Below are 21,276 nucleotides of genomic sequence, written 5' to 3'. Positions count from 1 at the left end.
GTCAGTCATATGCAGAGTGACTTTATGGAAGTAATTCGGCTTAATCTCATTAGGCATAAATATTTCCTAGTAATTTTAAGACTAATTTAAAATTAATCTTGAGGTTTCCTGAATACAAAAAAAATCAGGTAGGGATGGACTTTTGCCCTTTGCCTGAAGGCTCCTTGCTCTAAAGAGCTTTTGGCACCTCTGTTACCATGAAGCACGGTTACAGTCAAAAGCATACCGCTCTGCTTAAATGGCTATTAATATGAAAGAATAATTTCTGGAAGGAAAAAGGGGGCATGTTCAAAGCAGTGTGAGATGGTAAATGTCTGGTTCTGGCTGAAGTGTTGCGTGCAATTTAACTTGAACATGTTTTAATTTAAGTGGGTGCAACATGTTCTGAAACAAGGTTTCTGGTGTTAAGAACTCCTGAAGTGGACTTGGAGCTTCAGAACGAAGACATTTCCACTCGTGCTACTTACTGTCTAATGACACAGGAAGGGAAGAAAACCATTGCTCAAACTGACTAAAGCAATTTCAATGGCATGCATGTATAGTATTGTGGGAACTGAAAGATGGAAGTAAAAATAGAGGTAACATCTGAAAAGTTTGTTTAGCTCAAAAGCTATCGGAAGCAGGGTTAAGGAGAAGCAGCAAAAGTTAGAGGCTTTGTGAAAAAAGGTAACAAGGTTTCTCAAGACAAGTGATGTACCTGTGGGAATAACTGTTACGAGGAAGTCAGATGCTGTTTTGCTCTGAGTCATAATTATTGTCAGAACTGAGCAGCTGGGTGCATTGCTTACAGGCATGCACTAAGCCTTAAAGGCAACAAGTGACTACAATCCAGGAATCCAATTCCAGCTCTGTTGGATGAAATTTGGTACCGTCTCACTTTCCCTTTGCTTGAAACTTGTACTGCATATAATGATGTCATATGCCTCATTTAACACATGCTTGACAGGTTTTGTGACTGGAATGCATCTTGTAATTTGGGAATGCGAGCAAACTCTGTTGTAGTCTAATAACGCGTAATTTTAACAAGTAGGATGTCATGCTACTATCTCTTTTCAAAATAGTTCAGCTTTTTGTATTGTAACTTTTGCCAGTACTGTTTTGATAAATATTGATGAGAAAAGTGTAGTAAGTTGTTCCTGAACTTAATGCGAATATTTGTCAATGGGAGCAAACTCTGTTGTAGTCTAATAACGCGTAATTTTAACAAGTAGGATGTCATGCTACTATCTCTTTTCAAAATAGTTCAGCTTTTTGTATTGTAACTTTTGCCAGTACTGTTTTGATAAATATTGATGAGAAAAGTGTAGTAAGTTGTTCCTGAACTTAATGTGAATATTTGTCAATGGATGACTTTACTGCACTCAAAAAAAAAAAAAAAAAAATCTACTTTTAGGGTTATATATTAAGTTATTAATATGACAGACCTGTTAATAGAACTTACTTTACAGCGTAATTATCCTGAATAAACAGGATAAAAGCCTGAACTGTGCAGGATTAAGAGACTTTAAATCCTCAGTCATCTGTTTAGGACCCAATGGATCTGAAGTGAAGGAAAAGATTGATGGGCATTAGGCAAACATTTTTTTTCCTTGCATTTTAAACACTAGTAGGTGGAGCCTTGTGATATCCCAGGTTTGCCTTCAGCCATCAGCTGCCTTAGTCCAACTTTTGGCAGCTCCACTCATCTCAAGTTATCTGAGGAAGCTGACGCACACACTAAGTGCATCTTATGTACTTGAACATGCTAGAAATGATGCCAAAGGGGACAGCCATACCTAGAGGTTAAAACTTTTTTTCTCTGGGATTATAGTCTTCACTTGGATTTACCTGGTATTATAAACAGTCCTGTCAAATTTAGCCTTTTTGGTTTAGTTTAGAATGTCATTGCAGAATGAAAAGTAGATGAGCCTAGTAAAAGGAAGTACTGAGAAGGGAGCTTCAGGGCCTGCGGGTGGAGAAGGGAGAAGCTGTCTGAGCGCTGGTCAGAGCTGTGGACTGTAGGAGACCCTTCAAGACAGTGCTCGGTTAATGGATATCTGGAATGAGTAACTCCAGCTTCCAGAAAAGTGTTTTAAGTAGTTAAAAACTCAACTCTTCTGCATGGGTTTGTGTCTCGAAGTGTTTGGCTTCTTGTGGACAACTCACCATTGTAATATGAAATAGGAGAGTATGAAAGCCTAGTATTTTAAATACATGGGACGCTTGACACTCTGTGTAATGACGATCGCATTGGTTTTACTCTCTAGGGCTTTCCCATATGTCTCAAAGTCTGATGTTCCTTGAAAGTGTTCATAGGTTTTTCTGAAGCCCTACTTGTTAGATCAGTATTTGATACAGTATATTGATCTTGTATCTATTTAGTTCTCTCACCTTCAAGTTAACATACCTGAAATTCAGCAAGCTAATGATTAGTTTAAGCTTTTGATAAAATAGTTTTTCTACTCATACTATTCTATACAGCACTTTCCAGTCTTGTTTCTTAATCCAGCTGTCATTTCAGTCTGAGTTGACGTGCTTCATGAGTGTGGAAAGGCCATGGCTTGGGAGAGGCGGAGCAGTATAGGCCTGCATGGTTGGCTCATGGTGTAAGAGAATGACTGATCGTTTGCTGGGCTCCTTGCAGAGGCTGTGGAGCGAGCTGCTTTGTAAGAGGTCATGTTCTTCATGCTGCGCATAACCATTAATTCAAAGGAAAGCTGCTCAGCTGCTTGATGTATATAGTAAACCGATCCAAATTTGTTGATATTAATTGCCTAATAACTCACCTTCAAGACTGTTACAATTTTCCCTTGCTGCTACCAAAGTACGAAGGAAATGGTGCGGGAATCCTTTGCATGAACGTTGCCAACTTGTACTACTGAATTGACTTCAGACTACTGAAATCCTAATTTGTTAGCCATCGCTTCACTAAGAAATAATTTGGGGTCTTAAAGAAACTACCATTGGATGAAGCTGCTACTACAAAAGTGGCAATCATGGTTGGCCCCAGCAATCCTTTAGATTAAGTGTAGTAAATACCAGTGTTTACATCCAATGCAGAGTCTAGGAACAGCAGCCAGTTTTTATTTCAGTTAGGCGAGTACATCAGCCTCCCAAGAGATTAAGCTTAAGAATGAAGTTAAATTTCTCTTTGAAATGACAGCAAAACTCATGACCTTTGAATTCACTGTTTAGAACACAGGAGTTGTAAGAAGGAAAACTTGTCATTACAACACTGTTGGGTACATTTGAGGCTGAAGGTGATGTATTAAAAACTTTCTGCTGCGGAGTGTCTTCCACGATTGTGCCCTCTCCCTCTTAGTTGTTCAATCTACTTGTAATTGTCTCTTTGTAAGCCAGGCTCTCTGAGATGCCTGCACTAAAACAACAGCATGCTACTGAAATGATTTAACTCCCAGTTGTTCAGTTAGGCACATTTAAACATACGGGATAGGGATCTGTAAATGCATACTGTTCTGTATTAACTTCCTGTTTTATTAGTGTTCATTTGTATTTCTTGTGAAACAGCTGGTGAGTTTCTGTAGCTTTTCGAGTAGGTATGAGGGGCTGTCTCTTAAAGTAAAAAAACTGACGCTCCAGAGCAGAAGACCTCAGGCTTTTTCAGTGTGATTTCCAGATCAGTTTCTCAGTTACAATTACTTTCCATTATAATAATATTACAGACAACTTTTTTTTTCCCCTAAGGAAAAACGTCATGTGATGGCTTGAAGCTGTGGAACATACCCAGTGCTGTGGGTTTCAAACTAAAGTATGCAAAGGCATATTATATTTTTCACTATCTTAAAAGCTGTTCTTTTGAAACAGATTAAAATGGCATGACAGCTGCAACATATGGGGACAGTTTTTATCACTGCAACCTCTTGGTATGTAGATCTGTCCGGTCTTCACTGAACTAATTAGATTAAACAAAGGCTTTCCTGAGATAATCACTTTGCAAGCCTTTTCCTATATTATACCAACCAGCTTTAGTGTGTTGTTGAAGGTCAAATGCTAGTACCAGCTAATGCTTAATATCTGGATGTATAGTGTTCAAGCAGATGTATAAATTAAATTGAATGACACAGGATATATAATTGCTGGAGCTTTGACTCTTGAGGTGTGAGTTTGCTTAAGTGTTTTAAGATTTAATTTTATTAATATTAAAATGCATTTCCTGTAGGCTGGTGAAGCAAGTATTAAATGCAAATTCAATAATAGGAAAGGCTTAGATAGGAGTCTAATGTATGCTCGGTCCTGTGCATCTGGGCAATAGTAATTATGCCACTCTTAAACTCTGCTGTTCACATTTGATTGTCAGTGCGTGGCCACTGCAAACTATCACTTCAAAGTAGCCCTAATTTTCATGAATGTAGAACACAGATTATAGCCTTCTTCCAAATAAAGGGAATTACTAAATACTAAATTACTAGTTACTAATTACTTTCACTTATGAAGGACTATTTCTGGAGTCCTTTTTGAAGCATGCTTAATGTTAAGGGCTGCCTCAATAGTAGCTGCTTTTTGGGGCGGGGGATTAACATGGGTTTATATTGAAAGTGTTGTTACAAGAACACTTCAAGAAACATGTTACAGCTTATTCTAGCTTGGTCAACACAGTATGTTCTGGTGGCACTAAACAGTAGTAATCTATAGTCTCTTCATGCTTTGGTAAATGTCTCTACCTGTAGACTTCTGTTTATAGCTTGTCCTTTTCCAGTCTGACTACAGAGGCTTGTGAGGTTGTTAAACCTTTAACACTGGTGAAATTACCTAACCTTTGTTTCATGGCTTATGGTTTTGAATTATTGTCTTTGGTAAGGAGCATACTCACTTAGCAATAAATATCAATTTGATTTGGGTAGGGAATTTAAGATGCAGTACTCCTCATAGGCAGCCACGATGACATGTGTCAGTGACACTATTACAGTCAGAGCAGCAGGGTCTTTTCGGAGAGATTTGCACAAGTACCTGAATCCTGCCTATGAGAGTATGTGCTGCTACTGTAAGGTGCCTCTGCAGTACAGGACTTTTAGTCACTTGAGTGTGACGGACAATAGCTTTCGAGATGCTCGTAGTCTCAGTGATATATAAACAAAGGATTATCCAAAAGTTGATGTGCCTAACAAAAGACAGACTTCTCTTAATCATCCTGTGCAGCTTGTTTAAGCTGGACACTAACATAACTTCAACTGAATTAAACTTTAAATAAGCTGGAACTTCAGTAATGGTGTATAAGTGACTTTTAGTTATGATAACTGTTTCTTGAATTTAAAATTTGAGATATTAGCAGATTGGAAGTTTGAGGTGAGTTGCTGTTAACTATAATGCTTCAGAGCTCATGCTACTCAAACAACATATCTCAAATGGCTGCTGCAAGATTTGAGTTGAAAACTGGAACACTGGTCAAAACAAATAAAATATTCCACTAGTTGAAGAGATAAATATTATTAGATGATCTATGTAGCTTAAAAATATGCTTTCTTTTATGATACTTGAATTTCACTGCTTATAGTTGCATTACGCATTGCCACTTTGTTACAGAAGTGGACTGTTGGAACTTGCTGTAACAGGAAGCAATTGAATGTTGCAAGGTTTGACATCAAACTGTATTAAGGATATTTCTTAAAGAAATTTGTAGTGAGATTTTTCTGTAGGAATCAGCAAAGAAACTATGTTAAGTCCATTCTGTACCCATGTGCCGAGAGGCTTTTGTACTGTCCATTAGAAATGCCTGGTAAAAATGGGCTGCTGGAGCAGATTCTTTCTGGTCTGATTTGGTGTAACAATTGCTAATGTTTAACCAAGTTTTTATGATTTGGAGCAAAACTGCTCTTGCTCAGTATTCAGTCTTCACACTGTTCTTCTTGGAGGAATAGCTTTCCAGAGCTATTTCCTAACATGGATGTGTCAAATAGTCTGTGACACTACTAGAGGTGATCTGCAGAACCGTGCTGCTTTTGTAGTGTTAATGTAAGCTTATTGAACTTGTCTCTGAACCCTAAGGGTCTGTTGGTACGTAAGGACACCATTGAGGTACTTCAGAACATCTGAGAATCCCTTTCAGTATAAACTGTTAGTAATAGCTAGTCACTGGACTATTATGTCTTAACAAAAATGAATCTAGATGCATAGGGATGATAGAACCGGAGTGCAAAGCACAGTATGAGCTATGATTAAGCAATGTTATTGCTCTTAAGATTACTTGCACATGAAAGCAAGTCTTGCCCTGGCCCAGTATTCAGTCTCAAAGCTTTTCAATGCCAAGTGAGCAGTGACTAGAGCTGTAGCTTTTCCTAACCTCATGTCTGTATTTGGATTTGGGTGTATTTGGGCCTCAAGTGCAGGGCTCCTGCTAGAGGCTTGAACAGAGCTTTTCTTAATTAAAAGTGAATCAAGTTTGATGTAATTAGCTGTGGGGCATTCTGCTTGGTCTATTTTTGCCTAATTAGCAGCTGCAGCATCTTCTCCATAGCTATATATACTCCAGCAGGAGTAGGGAAGTGATCGTGCCCCTGTACTCGGCCCTGGTGAGGCCGCACCTCGAATACTGTGTTCAGTTTTGGGCCCCTCACTACAAGAAAGGCATCAAGGTGCTGGAGCGTGTCCAGAGAAGGGCAACAAGGCTGGTGAGGGGTCTGGAGAACAAGTCTTATGAGGAGCGGCTGAGGGAACTGGGGTTGTTTAGCCTGCAGAAAAGGAGGCTGAGGGGAGACCTCATCGCTCTCTACAACTACCTGAAAGGAGGTTGTAGCGAGGTGGGTGTCAGTCTCTTTTTCCAAGTAACTAGCGATAGGACAAGAGGAAATGGCCTCAAGTTGCACCAGGGGGGGTTTAGATTGGACATGAGGAAAACTTTCTTTACTGAAAGAGTGGTGAAACATTGGAACAGGCTGCCCAGGGAAGTGGTTGAGTCCCCATCCCTGGAGGTATTTAAAAGACGAGTAGATGAGGCACTTAGGGACATGGTTTAGTGGGCATGGTGGGGGTGGGGTGACGGTTGGACTCTGTGATCTTAGCGGTCTTTTCCAACCTCAATGATTCTATGATTCTATACAAACTCACTTGCCTGATCTGCTGCTTCTTTATGCTGTTATAGCTTGTGATCAGATGCCAATTGATAAATCCTCCTAGGCTACCAGTTGGCCAACAGCATCCAGCTTTTGGGCATTAGCTAAAGATGTGGTGTGGCTTTAAAGAGCACTCTTTTGTACATGATTTGCATGAATTTCTTCACTTACAGGATACTCTAGCAGAACATATTATAGTCAGCTGAAAAATGTGCGTTAATCAAAACTGCATCGTAGCATGCAGGTTAACACCATCATCATGGACTCTTCAACTGTTGTAATAGGTTTTTTGCAAGTAACAAAACAATGGAGGTTTAAAATGAATTTTTAAATTGGGTACCTTCTTGATGTTGAAGTTTTATGCATATGAATATTGATTTCTTTATGCTTTTTGTCGCTCTCCAGAAAACAGACGTAGACAGTGTTTTTCTGAGAATCTCCTAGTGATAGGAAGAGAAGAGAAGAGCGGTTGTAGTTCTGCTGGAGATGGGACTGTCACTTGTGGTCAGGTGACATCACTTCAGGGTCTTTCAGCATCAGTGGTTGTCTTCAATGCAAATGCAGTACTGTGGCACGGTGCTTAAAATGGTAGATTGACTATAGCTGAAGCTGTTTGTTGCCAGAGCAGAGAAGTGACAGTTTCCTGGAACCAAGACCTTAAATTTCTGGTAATTAGGTGCTTATACCTGGACCTCAACATAGACACGGTGGTTCAGCCAAACAGTCCTCTTCTGGCTATTGCCCTGCCAGGTTAATCTTTACTTTGCTATTTGACTCTTTGCCTTTGTAAAGCAATGCAGTCAGTGGTAACTGTTTGCCTCTGCTAGGCGTATGACACCTGAGAGTCTTATTGACCTGGAAGTGTCCAAGTTATTCTTCATCTGAGCCTGGCAGTCATAATGTTTCATGGGGGAATGTATCGTTACTTGTGCTCACCATGCCCCGTTATGTTGATAAAGCTGACTTACATGATCAGACTTCTCTCTTCTGCACACAGCAGATCTTTATATAGGCAAGAAGTGTTAGTGCATTCATGATACTGTTGTGTAGATACATGTGTACATGCAAGATGTGTCAGCCGAGCAGGAATTAAATATAAAATGCCTGTGCAGGTTAAGAATCCTGTGGGTAGATGTTAATTTCTCAGCTACAGTGGTCTGATAATCAGACAGAAGAACTGCTCTTAGTCTCCCTATCCCTTCTGTAGGAAGGTGGTATTGTGCAATTTTCCCCTCTGTTCAAAGAATTAAATGCAGATACTGTGGGAGGCTTGAGTTGTGATGAAATGGGCTGGAGGGGGGCTAAAACTGTTTGGACATGAAAATGCATTAAGACCTAGGTCTGCCTGAAGATACGCTCCTACTTATACTACAAAAGTACTTCATGTGTGGGCTAACAGTGTTGAAACTGTTTCCTTGAGGTTTGCACAAATGAATTCATGGGAACACGCAAAAAAGCTTGCTCATCCCAAAGTCTGACTCTGAGGTGAAAGCTCCAGTGAAAAGTCGGGATTTTTAACTTGAGCATGTTCTTACCCTGTGTGACATCAGTGGTGGATGCTCCAAACTCCATTTCCCTAGAAACAGATGTACTTCCAGGTGTTTTTAAAGGTTTCCTCTTGATGATGAACCATATGGATATATCAAGCAAAATGCAAGACTTAAAGGCAACAGCTGTTCTAAGAAGTTAATGATTTAAGAAAGTATAATAATGCAAGGTTATTTTGGGATGGGAAACATCCATTTTATGCCTCGTCACTCTTGCCAGCTGAATGCTAACTAAAAATATTGTAAGAAATATGAAGAAATTGTCCTTAAGCAGAAATTTGTTCTGTAACCTCAATTTGAAGAGTACAGTTGTCTTATAATGTATTTCTGTATAGCTGTTATGTAACTGAATGTATATTTATTCTTTCCCTAGACTGTACATGCCATTTGGCTTGGGGAACAGAACCCGCCATGGGACAACCTCAAAGATATCTCTCCAGACAGGGTCTTTTACTTGGGTGATGTATCTGCTCTCCTGACTGTCTTCATACCCGAAGGATTTCTTTTCCTTTTGGAAATATTTTAAGTTGAAATCTTGTTCCTTACTGGAAACTGTCTACACTAAAGACTGCACGCATCATGGGTGATATGGCAAACAACTCAGTTGCATATAGTGGCGTAAAAAATGCTGTAAAAGAAGCTAATCATGGAGATTTTGGAGTTACTCTTGCAGAGCTCCGTTCTCTTATGGAACTTCGAGCTACCGATGCACTGCATAAAATACAGGAATGCTATGGAGATGTACATGGCATCTGTACAAAATTGAAAACTTCACCAAATGAAGGTAAGTCAATTTTAACACTATTACTGAGCAAACTCCATTTAGGAAAAATCTTAGTCAAGCAAAATACTACTTTTTTTTTTTTTTTAATATAAAAGTTTTTATAAAAGTGTGTCAGTTACCATAATAAAATATTGCTTCTTACTTCTCTAAGGCAGAGGTATTCAATGGTAATAAGTAAGCAAGAGTTTTTTCAATGGGTCTAACTGCATGTGAGATTTTGGATTAGTGGTAAAGTTGCACTTTGGAATAAAGTTCATTGACGTAGGCATCCACATATGAAATAGCAATGCAACATAGCAATGTTTAACTTACTGTGAAAGTGTAAGTTTTTTGTGAATAGCTCATACGACCTATAGTTCACAATTCAGATCATGCTGTCGTAGAACACAAGGTTTTAATAGCCTAATGCAGGGCTTATTAATGCTTCTGTGTTGCTACCTAGTTCTTGTATTGCCTAATGCAATAATTTTTAAAACTGGTGACATCTGTTTTCTATTTGTACTACACTGAATTCTTAATAGTAGGATCTAGGTTTTAAATCTGTAATATTTCTGTAGATTTCATTTGATCTATACAAAATAACTAACAATACAGCTTTAGGTACTACGAGGTACTGTCACTATTAGTAGAAGGTTTGCAAAGTGATCACACAATCTTATTCTCTAGAAATAAGCATCTTTAAGTCTTTGCCATGTTGGATTTGATGGCATTCTGTGAAGTGGGGCTACCTGATGCTTTTGCTCTCTAGAGTTATTACTCCAAGATAGACTGCACAAATGTGAAAAGGAAATAAAATGTATCAAGTGTTGCTCCTGAGAGCTTTCCAGAAGTTTTCCTTAAGATCTGGCCCTCTCTTACCAATGTAAATGAAAGCTTTTCCTTAAAATCTGGCCCTCTCTTAGCAATGTAAATGAAAGCTATAATCTTTAATTTGTGAAAGAAAGATGCAAGTCATATTGCTTAAGATATCTAAACTGTAGTGTCCTGTACAAATGTTTTTACATATTTTTATCTAACATTAACTAAAATTAATGTTAAGTCCTTAATTATGTTAATGTTAATTTAAGTTAATGTGAAGTCCTGCTGTTGGTTATGATTGAGAAGTACCAAAATCAAGATTTTGGCAAGTTGTGGTGTCTCAGCATTAAGCACTCACATAGCTTTTAACCAATGTGGTGTCATGTTGGTGGCAGTAAAGTACCTGCTGTCTTAACCCTGGAGAGCTGTTGCTTTCTGTTCTTCAGAAATGCTATGGAAAGTTTTGTCTCCTTGGATCAAGAACAGCCTACTAATGCCGTAAGGTATCTCTGGGTACATCTGCAGTTAGCATGTTTTGGCTTGATCTGCTTTTGAAGCCAGACTCCTGATTTCCAAACTCCTGAAATTATTTCGGTACATGAACTGGGTTCCTCTTACCAAACTGAAAGTAGCCAGCTCTCATGCCTGACCTGCCAGTGAATGGGAGTAGACCAGTTTTAGGCTGAAGAAGAAATTTGTAAAACATGAGGAGTGTAAACTTCTGTTCCTTGGCATCAACGGAGTTGTAAAGTTTGGTGCATGCGTGTGAAGCACTGCTGTGTACAAGCAGTGTAACACCTCTTAGACAGGAGCAGCAGTCTCTCGTTACCCTGTTGACCTGTTGCATAGTATTGAAAGGCAGTTTCCTTTCTCAGTGAAAAGGGCTGTAGTTTTCTACAATCAGGAACCGAACTGAGAGTTGAATCCTGTTTTACAGTAATCTGCAAGGTTTAAGGCCCATTATTACTGCAAACTAGGTGGGCGTATGATTGTAGACGGCCATGATGCACTAAGCACCAAATACCTGGTATACTGCAAGATTCATTTTATGTCCCTTAATGTAACAAGCAGGTTAACGCTTGTTAACTTGTTAACAAGCTTTGTAAGTTAACAATGTAACTATGTAACAATGTTAACAATGTAAGTTAACAAGCTTGTTAACTTACATACATTCCCATGAATGATGAGTGTCAGTGTACTAAAACTAGAAAGGGTTAGATGCCCTTTCCTGCAGATTGATTCTGTTGTATTGAGGACTGTGTGATCGAGGCCTTTCCCTTTCAAAAGGAATTGACATTTAGATGTAGTGTCCTGCAATCAGTTAAATACAATCACTAAGTTGATAAAAGGGCACCATCTTTTTTTTTTAAGTGTGAGAGCAGCTCATAAACACAGCAAGGCTTCAACAGTTGAGTGTGATAATTAGCTCAGAAGAGGTTAAGTAAGATGAGTTAGAGCAGTGCCTTCTACGAAGGTGTTGTTTTGGCTCTAAATCACTACATGAACCTTTAGAGAACCAGCTTCTCTGTCAGGTAAGCTGCTATAAATTTCTCGGAGGTAGTACTGGAGAGCTCTTGTAAAAGTAGAGCTAGGTCTCTTCTTTTGTCAAATTCAAGGTGTAAGTATAGAAATGGAGACATTTCTAATGGAGAAAATCTAGGCAAGATCTATGCAGAAAACTGCTGTGTGTTACACTATTTAGCTCTCTAAAATTTCCCGTGTACACCTGCAAGGCCCTATGACACTTCTTCCTATTCAGAAGCTTTCTTTATGATATGAAGTGCTGACTTGCGTAATTATCAGTGACTTCACAGCAAAAGTACAGGTAGTTCCGAAATGCTACACAGTGGATGAGTTCAGCTTGCATAATTTCTTGCTTTGAAGTTGTTGACAGTGTAAGGCAATGTCTGTTTTCAGGCAAAATGTGGATAAGACCTACCTGATTTGAAATGAGAAATGGGAACTATCCTTTACTCGTATTACTAAAGAAAGACACTGAGCAGACTTTACGGCTTAGTACTTGAAGTTTGTTATGTCCTTTAATGTGTACAAATGTATACAAATGTGAATAAATGAAGAGATGGAACACCATCGATATTTCCACAGGTCTACGTTATTTTGATTGTCTAGTAACTTCTAGATGTCTAATAAAATTTGTATCTGAAGCTTTAACTAGTCCCTTGCCTAATATTTTTCAAACTTAACCCCAAATAACATAAATTACCCTAGTTAAGATACATAATGAACAGTATAATGGCAGTAGTTTTGACTTCAGGACTGTAGACTATGAACTGTGAAATTGCCACCTGTGTGGTAAATGTAGCAAGTTTAGTAATGGTGCGTGGTATATTATGGCAAATACTAAACATACAAATGCTTTTTGTCTTTGCTAGGCTTATTTACTAATCTTCACTAAGTGGTTCTGATAGTAGCTTGACTTTATATAGCTTTGTTAGAAAGTGTTTTTCATTCTTCAAAGACCATTGCTGTATACTTCTGATGTTCTGCATCCTGGTACCCTGTGAAGGGAGGAGGAAAGCGGTGCCACTGATGTTATGTAAATAATTTTCCAAACTCTGCCATGCTAAAAGGAAGAGAGAAATGGTATCTGTTGTAAAATAGCAATACGGTCCAGCCTTTTGGAATGGCCAAGCTGTCCTGAGTTTCTCTAGATCCCCTCATATAGCTTGATTTTTTCAAAATGGTCTTGTGGTGGTCTTTGAGTTGAGAGTGAAAGTAAGCACCTCAAAGCTTGAACTTCAAGAAGCATAGTATTATGGCTAACCAGTAAAATTGTTCCTTTGTATTAAACCTCCAAAGCCATGAATTCAAGGTGAATCTAAAAGTGTTACAAAAAAATCTAACTTATGATATACACTAAGAGTATGTTTAATTTGTTTCACTTTTCAAAAGATCTGCACATAATATTTTGCTTTTCAGTTAAGTGATTACATAGCAGTTGTTAGCATTTAAAACTGAGCTTTGCAGTTCAGTAGTCTTTGCAAAGTGTCTTGAAATATCACATGATGGTTCTAGGAAATGCCTATTAGAGGTATTAAATACCCCACTTATTATGAAAGCCAGTTGCATTGGTCGCTGTTCTTATTGATTACCTAGCGTGTTTGCAATGCGTTTATCACTAAGCAGCTGGGTTAAGTACTAAAAAACTGCTACTAGGAACATTGTTGTCTTTAAGCAGGTGCTGATCATAACCTTGGGGGCAATATGGTTGAAGTATCCAGACCTTTGCTCTGAACACGGCTGGATGTTTGGCCATTTTGCTTTGAAAAATGAGCTAGTGGCTTGAATTCTGAATGGCGGGTTAGGCAGCTGGAAACTGTTGAAGTAAACAGGAGGTGTACTTACAGAAGACCTTGAGTGCATGACCTTGCACTGAATATACTTGGTATTCCTTTATTTTTAAGGACCTGGCTAACTCTTGAAGCACGCAGTGGCTTTTAGTGAAGGCCCATCACTCTTGCCTGCTAGTGTCCCTTAAGGATGGTACAAGAGTTGAGACAGAGAAGAGGACTCTGAAAGAAATATGCCATATAAGAAAGAAGATAGGTACAAAACTGAGGTGACAGACCCTGCACGGTGCTAAATATGGGCTCTCTCTGTGTGAGAGGAGATAGAAAGTGAAGCTTCAGAAGAGCAAACAATGGTGTCCAGGTAGAAGCAGCATCATTCAGTGGCTGCCTCTCTCCACATGATGCCTGGAGAGCTTCACCAGCTTTTTATAGTATTTTATATCATAACTAAATAATACACAAATATAATATTTATAGTATTTTATATTATTAATTATATTAAATATTTCATTATAAATGTGACAATAATTGTAGGATCCTAGGATGTTATCTCTGAATACAGAATCCCTACAGTGGGAACCAGAGCTGGCTTCACAGGCTGTGGTCTTGCTAAAGCTGCATGGTGCTACTCAGTCTCGATAGTAGTAACTCTACTAATGATCTTGTCTTGCAAACTTGTTTACTTTGTACGAAGGTACGTCTGTTACTGTTACTCTGTTGCTATGTCATATTTAAGTGCAAGTAGGTAGACCATCAGCCTACTTTATATTGGCAAAGTGTGAATTATAAAATATAGCTGGCTTTCTATAGTGACTCTAATTTAAGGATAATACTTATGTAATTATATTTGAGATATGGCTTTTCAGTATTGTTACTGAAATATGGAGTGGGACTTGACTCCATGAATGGGAAACGTCAATCACTTCTAACGTGAGGGTGAAATGCAAATAAGTGTCACTAACTTTGTCTTATTATTAAATAGGTTTAAGTGGAAATCCAGCAGATATAGAAAGGAGAGAAGCAGTTTTTGGGAAGAACTTTATACCTCCTAAAAAGCCAAAAACATTTCTTCAGTTAGTATGGGAAGCACTACAGGACGTTACACTAATTATATTAGAAATTGCAGCCGTAGTATCCTTGGGCCTTTCTTTTTACCAGCCTCCAGGAGGAAATGAATCACGTAAGTAAACTTTTTAAAAAGTAGGTATCTACCTGTATTATATTACTAGCTTTTCTGGTCCAACATGCCTATACTGTAAATCTGATGGGAGACAGTAAGTCAGTGGAAAAGCAGCTTATTGTTCCTCATCGAGAGAACACTACTAAAACTCTAGCTTGCCTTAAAAGGGCAACATGAGGTTTCCCTGGTCATGATCTAGTATCATTCTGACCAAAATAATGCCAAAGGTAAAGTGCAAGCAGCAGGAACAAGGACTTGTCTTAGGTCCAGTCATGTTTCTGTGTAAGTGTTTTTTTGTTTGTTTTGGTTTTTTTAGCTTTACCTCAAATATATAAGCAATTTATAATTTGCAGTCATGTGCTTTGGGGAGTCAGCAAGTCTTAAATTTTCATTGATTTGCAATATGACAACTTTCTAATTTATATAGTATAGTTATATAGTTAGTACTACTAAAATCAGTAGTTTCTTCTGTTTGGCAAAACTTTTTTGTTGTTGAAGTAACTATCTGCATGAACTTTCTTAAATCTAAAACCTGTTTTCTACAGTATGTGGATCAGTAAATGTTGGTGAAGAAGAGGAGGAATCTGAAGCAGGTTGGATTGAAGGAGCAGCAATCCTCCTATCTGTAGTTTGTGTGGTATTAGTAACAGCTTTCAATGACTGGAGTAAAGAGAAACAGTTTCGGGGATTGCAGAGCCGTATTGAACAAGAACAGAAATTCACAGTCATCAGAGGTGGCCAAGTCATCCAAATACCAGTAGCTGACATAATTGTTGGAGATATTGCACAAGTGAAATATGGTAAACATATTTTTAAAGTTGAACTTTCTTTTATTTTTAAAAAAGGAACTGCAGTCAACATACCCAGTGATCTCTCGTAGGTGATCTTTTACCGGCTGATGGTGTACTCATTCAAGGAAATGACCTCAAAATTGATGAAAGCTCACTGACTGGAGAATCTGATCATGTTAAGAAATCTCTGGACAGAGATCCCATGCTGCTGTCAGGTGTGTAACATTTGACAATTCTTGAAGAAATTGGTTTGTTTCGGGGGGTAAACTGGTTATTTAAGATTTTGAGGTTAAAATCTGGCAAACTGGACCTTATCTAGGCTGACTTCTAAAAGTATCCAAAACCAGTGCCACTAGTATAAAACTTTGACAAAGTGAGTAGACTCTTAAAACTGACAAACATTTTGTGTAGTTGCTTATGGTTTTATTTTCCAGATAGTTTTGGCAATTAAAGCCCTAGGGGAACACAGTGGTATATCAAGGCTTCATCAACGTGAACTTTGAGAACTCATTTCCTTTGTGCTCTGCCATATAACTGTTCAAGTCTCAGTGGAAAACTTGGTTAAATCTTTCAGGTACACATGTGATGGAAGGCTCTGGAAGAATGGTAGTTACTGCTGTAGGTGTGAACTCTCAGACCGGAATCATCTTTACCTTACTTGGAGCTGGAGGAGATGAAGAGGAGAAGGAGAAGGAAAAAGAGAAGAAGGACAAGAAAAGTAGGCATAATAATAAAAACATGTTCTAGTCATCTGGAGCCAGAAATCTTTTTTTAAACCTCATACTTCCAGTAGGTTTCACAGGAAAAACTCAGGTCCAGTGACCTGAGAGTGCACCACTACTAATAACTCCTGTCACATGGATTTTTAATTAAACTTCAGGTCTCATTGATCAATTAGAGGTTGGAAAGTTTACAACTCCTAACCAGCCATACCATGTATAAATTGTTAAACTGCCATCTTGTGTAACTTCAAAGTACATTCGTGTCTAATAGCAAAAATTTGTTTATGGCAAACAGGTTATTACCAATAACTCAATAAGTATCTAGTTCTGCTTTTGACAGATAGAAAGTGTCCTGCATAGGGAGTTCTTCTATGACACTTGAAGGGGAAAAGCTTGTATCATTGATACTACTGAGTTTGTGGATACCTTAAACATATATAAGACTGGTTTTGATGAAGGTGAGCAGACAGGTGCTTCTGCCACTCATTTTCTTCCAGAGCTGAAACTTTGAATGCTCAGATATATACACAAGGCAAATCCCTAGCAGCACTTTTCTGTAAACTATTTTTGGAGGGATGAGGAGCTTGTAACCCAGAACATTTTGGAGCCCTTGTGTGAAGTGGGCTATCTTCCTTATTCTGAAGGACTTGCTCGGTAGCTGGAATTACAAGGTCACTTATCTAAGCCATAGCCTTTATCCTGAGAATTAAAGCTTAGAAATGTTAACCAGTAATGTTTTGATATTAGCTCTCACAAGGCATGTTCAGGACTGAGGTTCACCACAGCAAATATTTTTGTAGAAACTGTTATGAGGTCTACTAGATGGGACTGAATCTGAGGATTCTTGGCAGAAAAATATAATTTTTCATCAGAGGAATATGAAACAGTAATGGAAAGCCATAAATAGAAAGCCATACAGAAATGTGCTTAGGAATCTCAGTGCCTTCAAACTAAAGAGGCAATTGCTGAAATGTGTGCTCTGTGCAGGAATTAGGATTGAACTGTACTTTTTGTCGTCTTGTCCTAATCCACAAATACTTTACAGTTCTGACCCTTCTTGAAACTTAAAGTAGTAAGTTTCTTCAGAATTAAGTTACAAGAATTGTTACAAGAAGAATTGAAAGTTCAAAATTAGTTTCAAGCTCAAGCGTGGTAGTGAAGAGTAAAAGTTGACCCACAACGCTTCCAGGGATTAGTGTGGAACAGTTTCCATCCTTTGCTCTTTCTCTTACAGAGGAAGGAGGAGGAAGCAAGCAACAGTACCAGCTGCTACAGGAGATATGGAGAAGACGATAGCTTTTATTAATATTATGACAGTGTCTATAATATTCTATAAGTGGAAGTCTTTTTGATAAGTAGTGTTTTGGTGTATTCTAGGGCCTGAACACTTGTGGTTGGTTGGTTGTGTTGGTTTTTTTTTTTCTTTCTCCCTAGATAGACAGCTTCCTCTTTCCCTTAAGTTAGGTGCCTGATAAGATTCTCCTTGGTAAAACTCAGGTTAAACTAAATTAGCTTCTCTGAATATTAAGGAGATTAAAGTGGCTATTTTTAGTCGGCTGTGTATGGCTTGGTTCAGAGTGAAAGCAAACGTATGTGCAAGGAGTTAGAAGTAACTCAAGTGTAGAACTTTGCTCTTTTAAGAGGTAAAGGAGAACTAGGAAAGAACAAATACTAAATTAGGAGACAATGATGAGTTCTTAAGAAGTTTGAAGTGGCATCTTGTGGAGAAGGTGAACACGGTTTTTGTTTTGTTTTTTTTCCTCAGCTGTTCTGAGGATGGTCAGGGGAAATCTTATGTATAGAAATCAGACTACATCTACAATAATAATGTAGTGGAGGTATTAAATGTCATGACAGACAGGCTGCTTGATAATTTGATTTTCTTCTACCTGAGTAGTCTCATACATTTCAGTCTACATAACCTAAGTCAGAAAACTTAATGAATTACCAGTGAGACTGAAAAATTCTGGGTTTTGTTCTAAGTTCCTCAATTTTGTGCTTTCATTTCAGGTTATTGCAAATAGAAACTATAACCCTTGCTCTCTCTACTTAGGAGAGAAGTTTTTCACTTGCCAAGGTAGTATCTAAACCTTTTTATCTGAAAACCCAAACAAAAAAAAAAGGTAGTGTCCCCCCCGGCCCTCATAAACTACACATGATGTGTCGGTCTTCTAGTTACCTTTTAATGTTTCACTCATTAACGTCTTTCATTATTTCACTGTCCTTCTTTATGATCTCTTGTTGAACTCCATTTCTGAACAGAGGTAGGAGCGATATTTTATTCTGAACTTGAACTATTCTCTTAGTGGTGTAATACTGGTATGTTGCCAACAGATTATGGTCATGCTTGCATAAACAGGGTTAGCATAGATACAGTAATCGAGTGCTGTGCCTCTGTTAAGCTTTGGTGTGGATTTATAAGTATTTTATACTACAATAGCTTCTGCAATGCTGTACAAAAGCACTGATTCTGGAAGTGAGGTCCTACAGTTCACTTACAGTAGTAGTCAGATGCAGTTGCCAAGTGTTGGAAGAACAGAGAGCAAGGCTGAGGCCACCAGAATCACTTGAATGTCACAAATTTCTTTCCTAGAAAAATGTTTAGGCAAGCCTTTTAAAAGCTTTCCTCACAAGTAATAAATGTCTGTATCAGTAATTTGTGCAAACTTAACTATGGTAGCATAACACTGCAGCAGTCTTGTATGGGAAAAGTAAAGTCCAAAAAACTGGTATGAGCTGTTTCTGTGAGTTGAGTTACACTTTTAAATCCTCAGTTATGTCAGCCCTCTGTCTCCAGTTTGTTCTACGCTTTTTTTTTTAAATGCAGTTGCTTGTTTCAGCATATGGTAATGTATGTATTATATATAAATGTAAACGCTGAAATGAACTGCACAGCCAATTTAAAACACAAATTGTTCTCCTCTCCAACAGGTAAAAAGCAAGACGGAGCTGTTGAAAACCGTAACAAAGGTAAATGCAGGTTCTCTGAACCTTTCTTGCAAGTCCTTATTTTCTGAGAGTGTATGTAATGAATACATACTTTCCTATGAAAATGCATATTGAATACTTAGATCCAAAGTGCTTGTGCTAAAGATGGCATAAGTGAATCTGTGTAAAACAAATGCTTAAATGAACTTGGTAGTCTCAACATAGCTAGATACTATAAAAGTAAACTTTACCAATGATTTTCAAGCTATCTTGTTGAGGTGAGTCAACCTTGGCTGGCTGCCAGATGCCCACCTAGCTGCTCTCTCACTCCCCCTCCTCAGCAGGATGGGACAGAAAATAGAATGAAGAGCTTGTGGGTTGACAGAAGGACAGGGAGATCACTTACCAATTATCTTCACGGGCAAAACAGACTCAACTTGGAGAAGATTAATTTATTGCCAATTAAAAATAGAGTAGGATGGTGAGAAACAAACAACTAAAACCACCTTCACCCCCACCCCCCTTTCCTTCCAGGCTCAACTTCACTCCTGACTCCTCTACCTCATCCCTCTGAGGAGCGCAGGGGGATGGGGAATGGGGTTTTTTGGTCAGTTCATAATGCCTGTCTGCTGCTCATTTCTCCTCATGCTCTTCCCCTGCTCCATCATGGGGGCCCTCCCACAGGATACAGTCCTTGATGAACTTCTCCAATGTGGGTCCTTCCCCCAGGGTACAGTCCTTCAGGAACAGACTGCACAAGCGTGGGTCTCCCACGGGCCACAGCTTCTGCCAGGACCCTGCTCCGGCACGGGCCCTTTGCAGGCTGCAGCTTCCTTAGGGCACATCCACCTGCTGCAGCATGGGGTCCTCCATGGGCTGCAGTGTGGATATCTGCTCTGTTGTGGTCCTCTGTGGGCTGCAGGGGGACAACCTGCCCCACCGTGGTCTTCTCCATGGGCTGCAGCTCCCCTGCTGCCAGCACCTGGGCACCTACACCAAATACACTTGTTTAAACATTCATGTGCAGTATGGCATCTCTGGATACAAGGTACTATGCAGTACTGGTGTTTAGTGGAGCCTGGTGTTGTTAAGCTTTTTAAGTATCATTGATTTTGGGGACTCCCGAATGGCTAAACTTTATTTGGTCTTAACTTCTAGCTAAAGCTCAGGATGGTGCAGCCATGGAAATGCAACCACTGAAGAGCGAGGATGGTGGGGATGGAGATGAGAAAGACAAGAAGAGAGCGAACTTGCCAAAGAAAGAAAAGTCGGTTCTCCAAGGCAAACTTACAAAGCTTGCGGTTCAGATTGGCAAAGCAGGTATGACATATTAGTACCCTCCTTATGTTGATGTCACACATTTGAGTAAAGTTGGAACATGCATAGTTTGTGAGGGGATAACTTAAGCAGCTAGCCTTGACTGGTTTGATTATTATAAGTGCAAAATTCTAATGCATGCAAGTATGCAATTGTACCTGAGTGTGCTGATGGCTTTTCAGAATGTGTCATGTGAATGGCTTTTATTTTTCCTGGATTTAAATAGATTCAGGCTTTAGAGTGTCAGCTTCTGGGAGAGAGAATTCCAACTTCATATCACTGGACAACTGTTATGAAAGATGTTTTTAGATAAGATATGGCATTTAATGATGTACCTACAGAACTATAAATTGACTGAAGTCTGGAAAATGTGGTAGGGTCGACCAGGTTATCTCTGGTACTTCCAGAAGCTTAGGAATTGCCACTTAACATATGCCTCACTGATATGTAACACTTTTATTGACTTCCTACTGTCCTTTAGCTTCTGTTACTCGTCTATCAGCTAATATTCAGCTGTCTTGTCAAAACACTTGATAAACTGTTCCTTCTTGAAAGTAGTCTAAAAACAACAATGAAGTTCAGTGTAAATTTTAGGCTATGTTATCTAGTATGTAGAGGTTTAATTGAAATATTGCAGTCTAAAAACAACAATGAAGTTCAGTGTAAATTTTAGGCTATGTTATCTAGTATGTAGAGGTTTAATTGAAATATTGCAGGATTTATTTTGTCGCATGTAGAATTGTTGAAAGACGAAGGTCACTCGCAGAGGCGATCAGCTCTGGTGCAGGCCCGTCCCGTGGCGGAGCGGCGGATGGTGGCGTACGGGGGGGGGGGGGGGCGTCGGTCACGGGG

General features: G+C 38.9%; 1 protein-coding gene across 3 annotated transcripts in view; it reads left to right on the top strand.

Annotated features, from left to right (window-relative positions):
- The first annotated feature begins 8,966 nt into the window (after nucleotides 1–8,966).
- The window catches only part of ATP2B1 (ATPase plasma membrane Ca2+ transporting 1), a 41,769-nt gene continuing 29,459 nt past the window's right edge, over nucleotides 8,967–21,276 (top strand). For 2 of the 3 annotated variants that reach the window (XM_009284354.2, XM_009284355.2), the window contains exons 1-7: nucleotides 9,173–9,377; nucleotides 14,469–14,666; nucleotides 15,212–15,466; nucleotides 15,547–15,672; nucleotides 16,032–16,175; nucleotides 19,111–19,149; nucleotides 20,266–20,427. In XM_009284354.2, coding sequence (XP_009282629.1) covers nucleotides 9,173–9,377; nucleotides 14,469–14,666; nucleotides 15,212–15,466; nucleotides 15,547–15,672; nucleotides 16,032–16,175; nucleotides 19,111–19,149; nucleotides 20,266–20,427 — 1,129 coding nt within the window. Of the gene's footprint in view, nucleotides 9,378–14,468; nucleotides 14,667–15,211; nucleotides 15,467–15,546; nucleotides 15,673–16,031; nucleotides 16,176–19,110; nucleotides 19,150–20,265; nucleotides 20,428–21,276 lie in introns of all 3 variants that reach the window. The other variant, XM_009284356.2, reaches the window with a different exon arrangement.

The sequence above is a fragment of the Aptenodytes forsteri genome, unplaced genomic scaffold (assembly GCF_000699145.1).
Source record: "Aptenodytes forsteri isolate BGI_AS27 unplaced genomic scaffold, ASM69914v1 Scaffold53, whole genome shotgun sequence".
Taxonomy (NCBI): domain Eukaryota; kingdom Metazoa; phylum Chordata; class Aves; order Sphenisciformes; family Spheniscidae; genus Aptenodytes; species Aptenodytes forsteri.
Note: the sequence above shows the minus strand (reverse complement) of the source record. Positions and strands in the feature narration are given on the sequence as shown.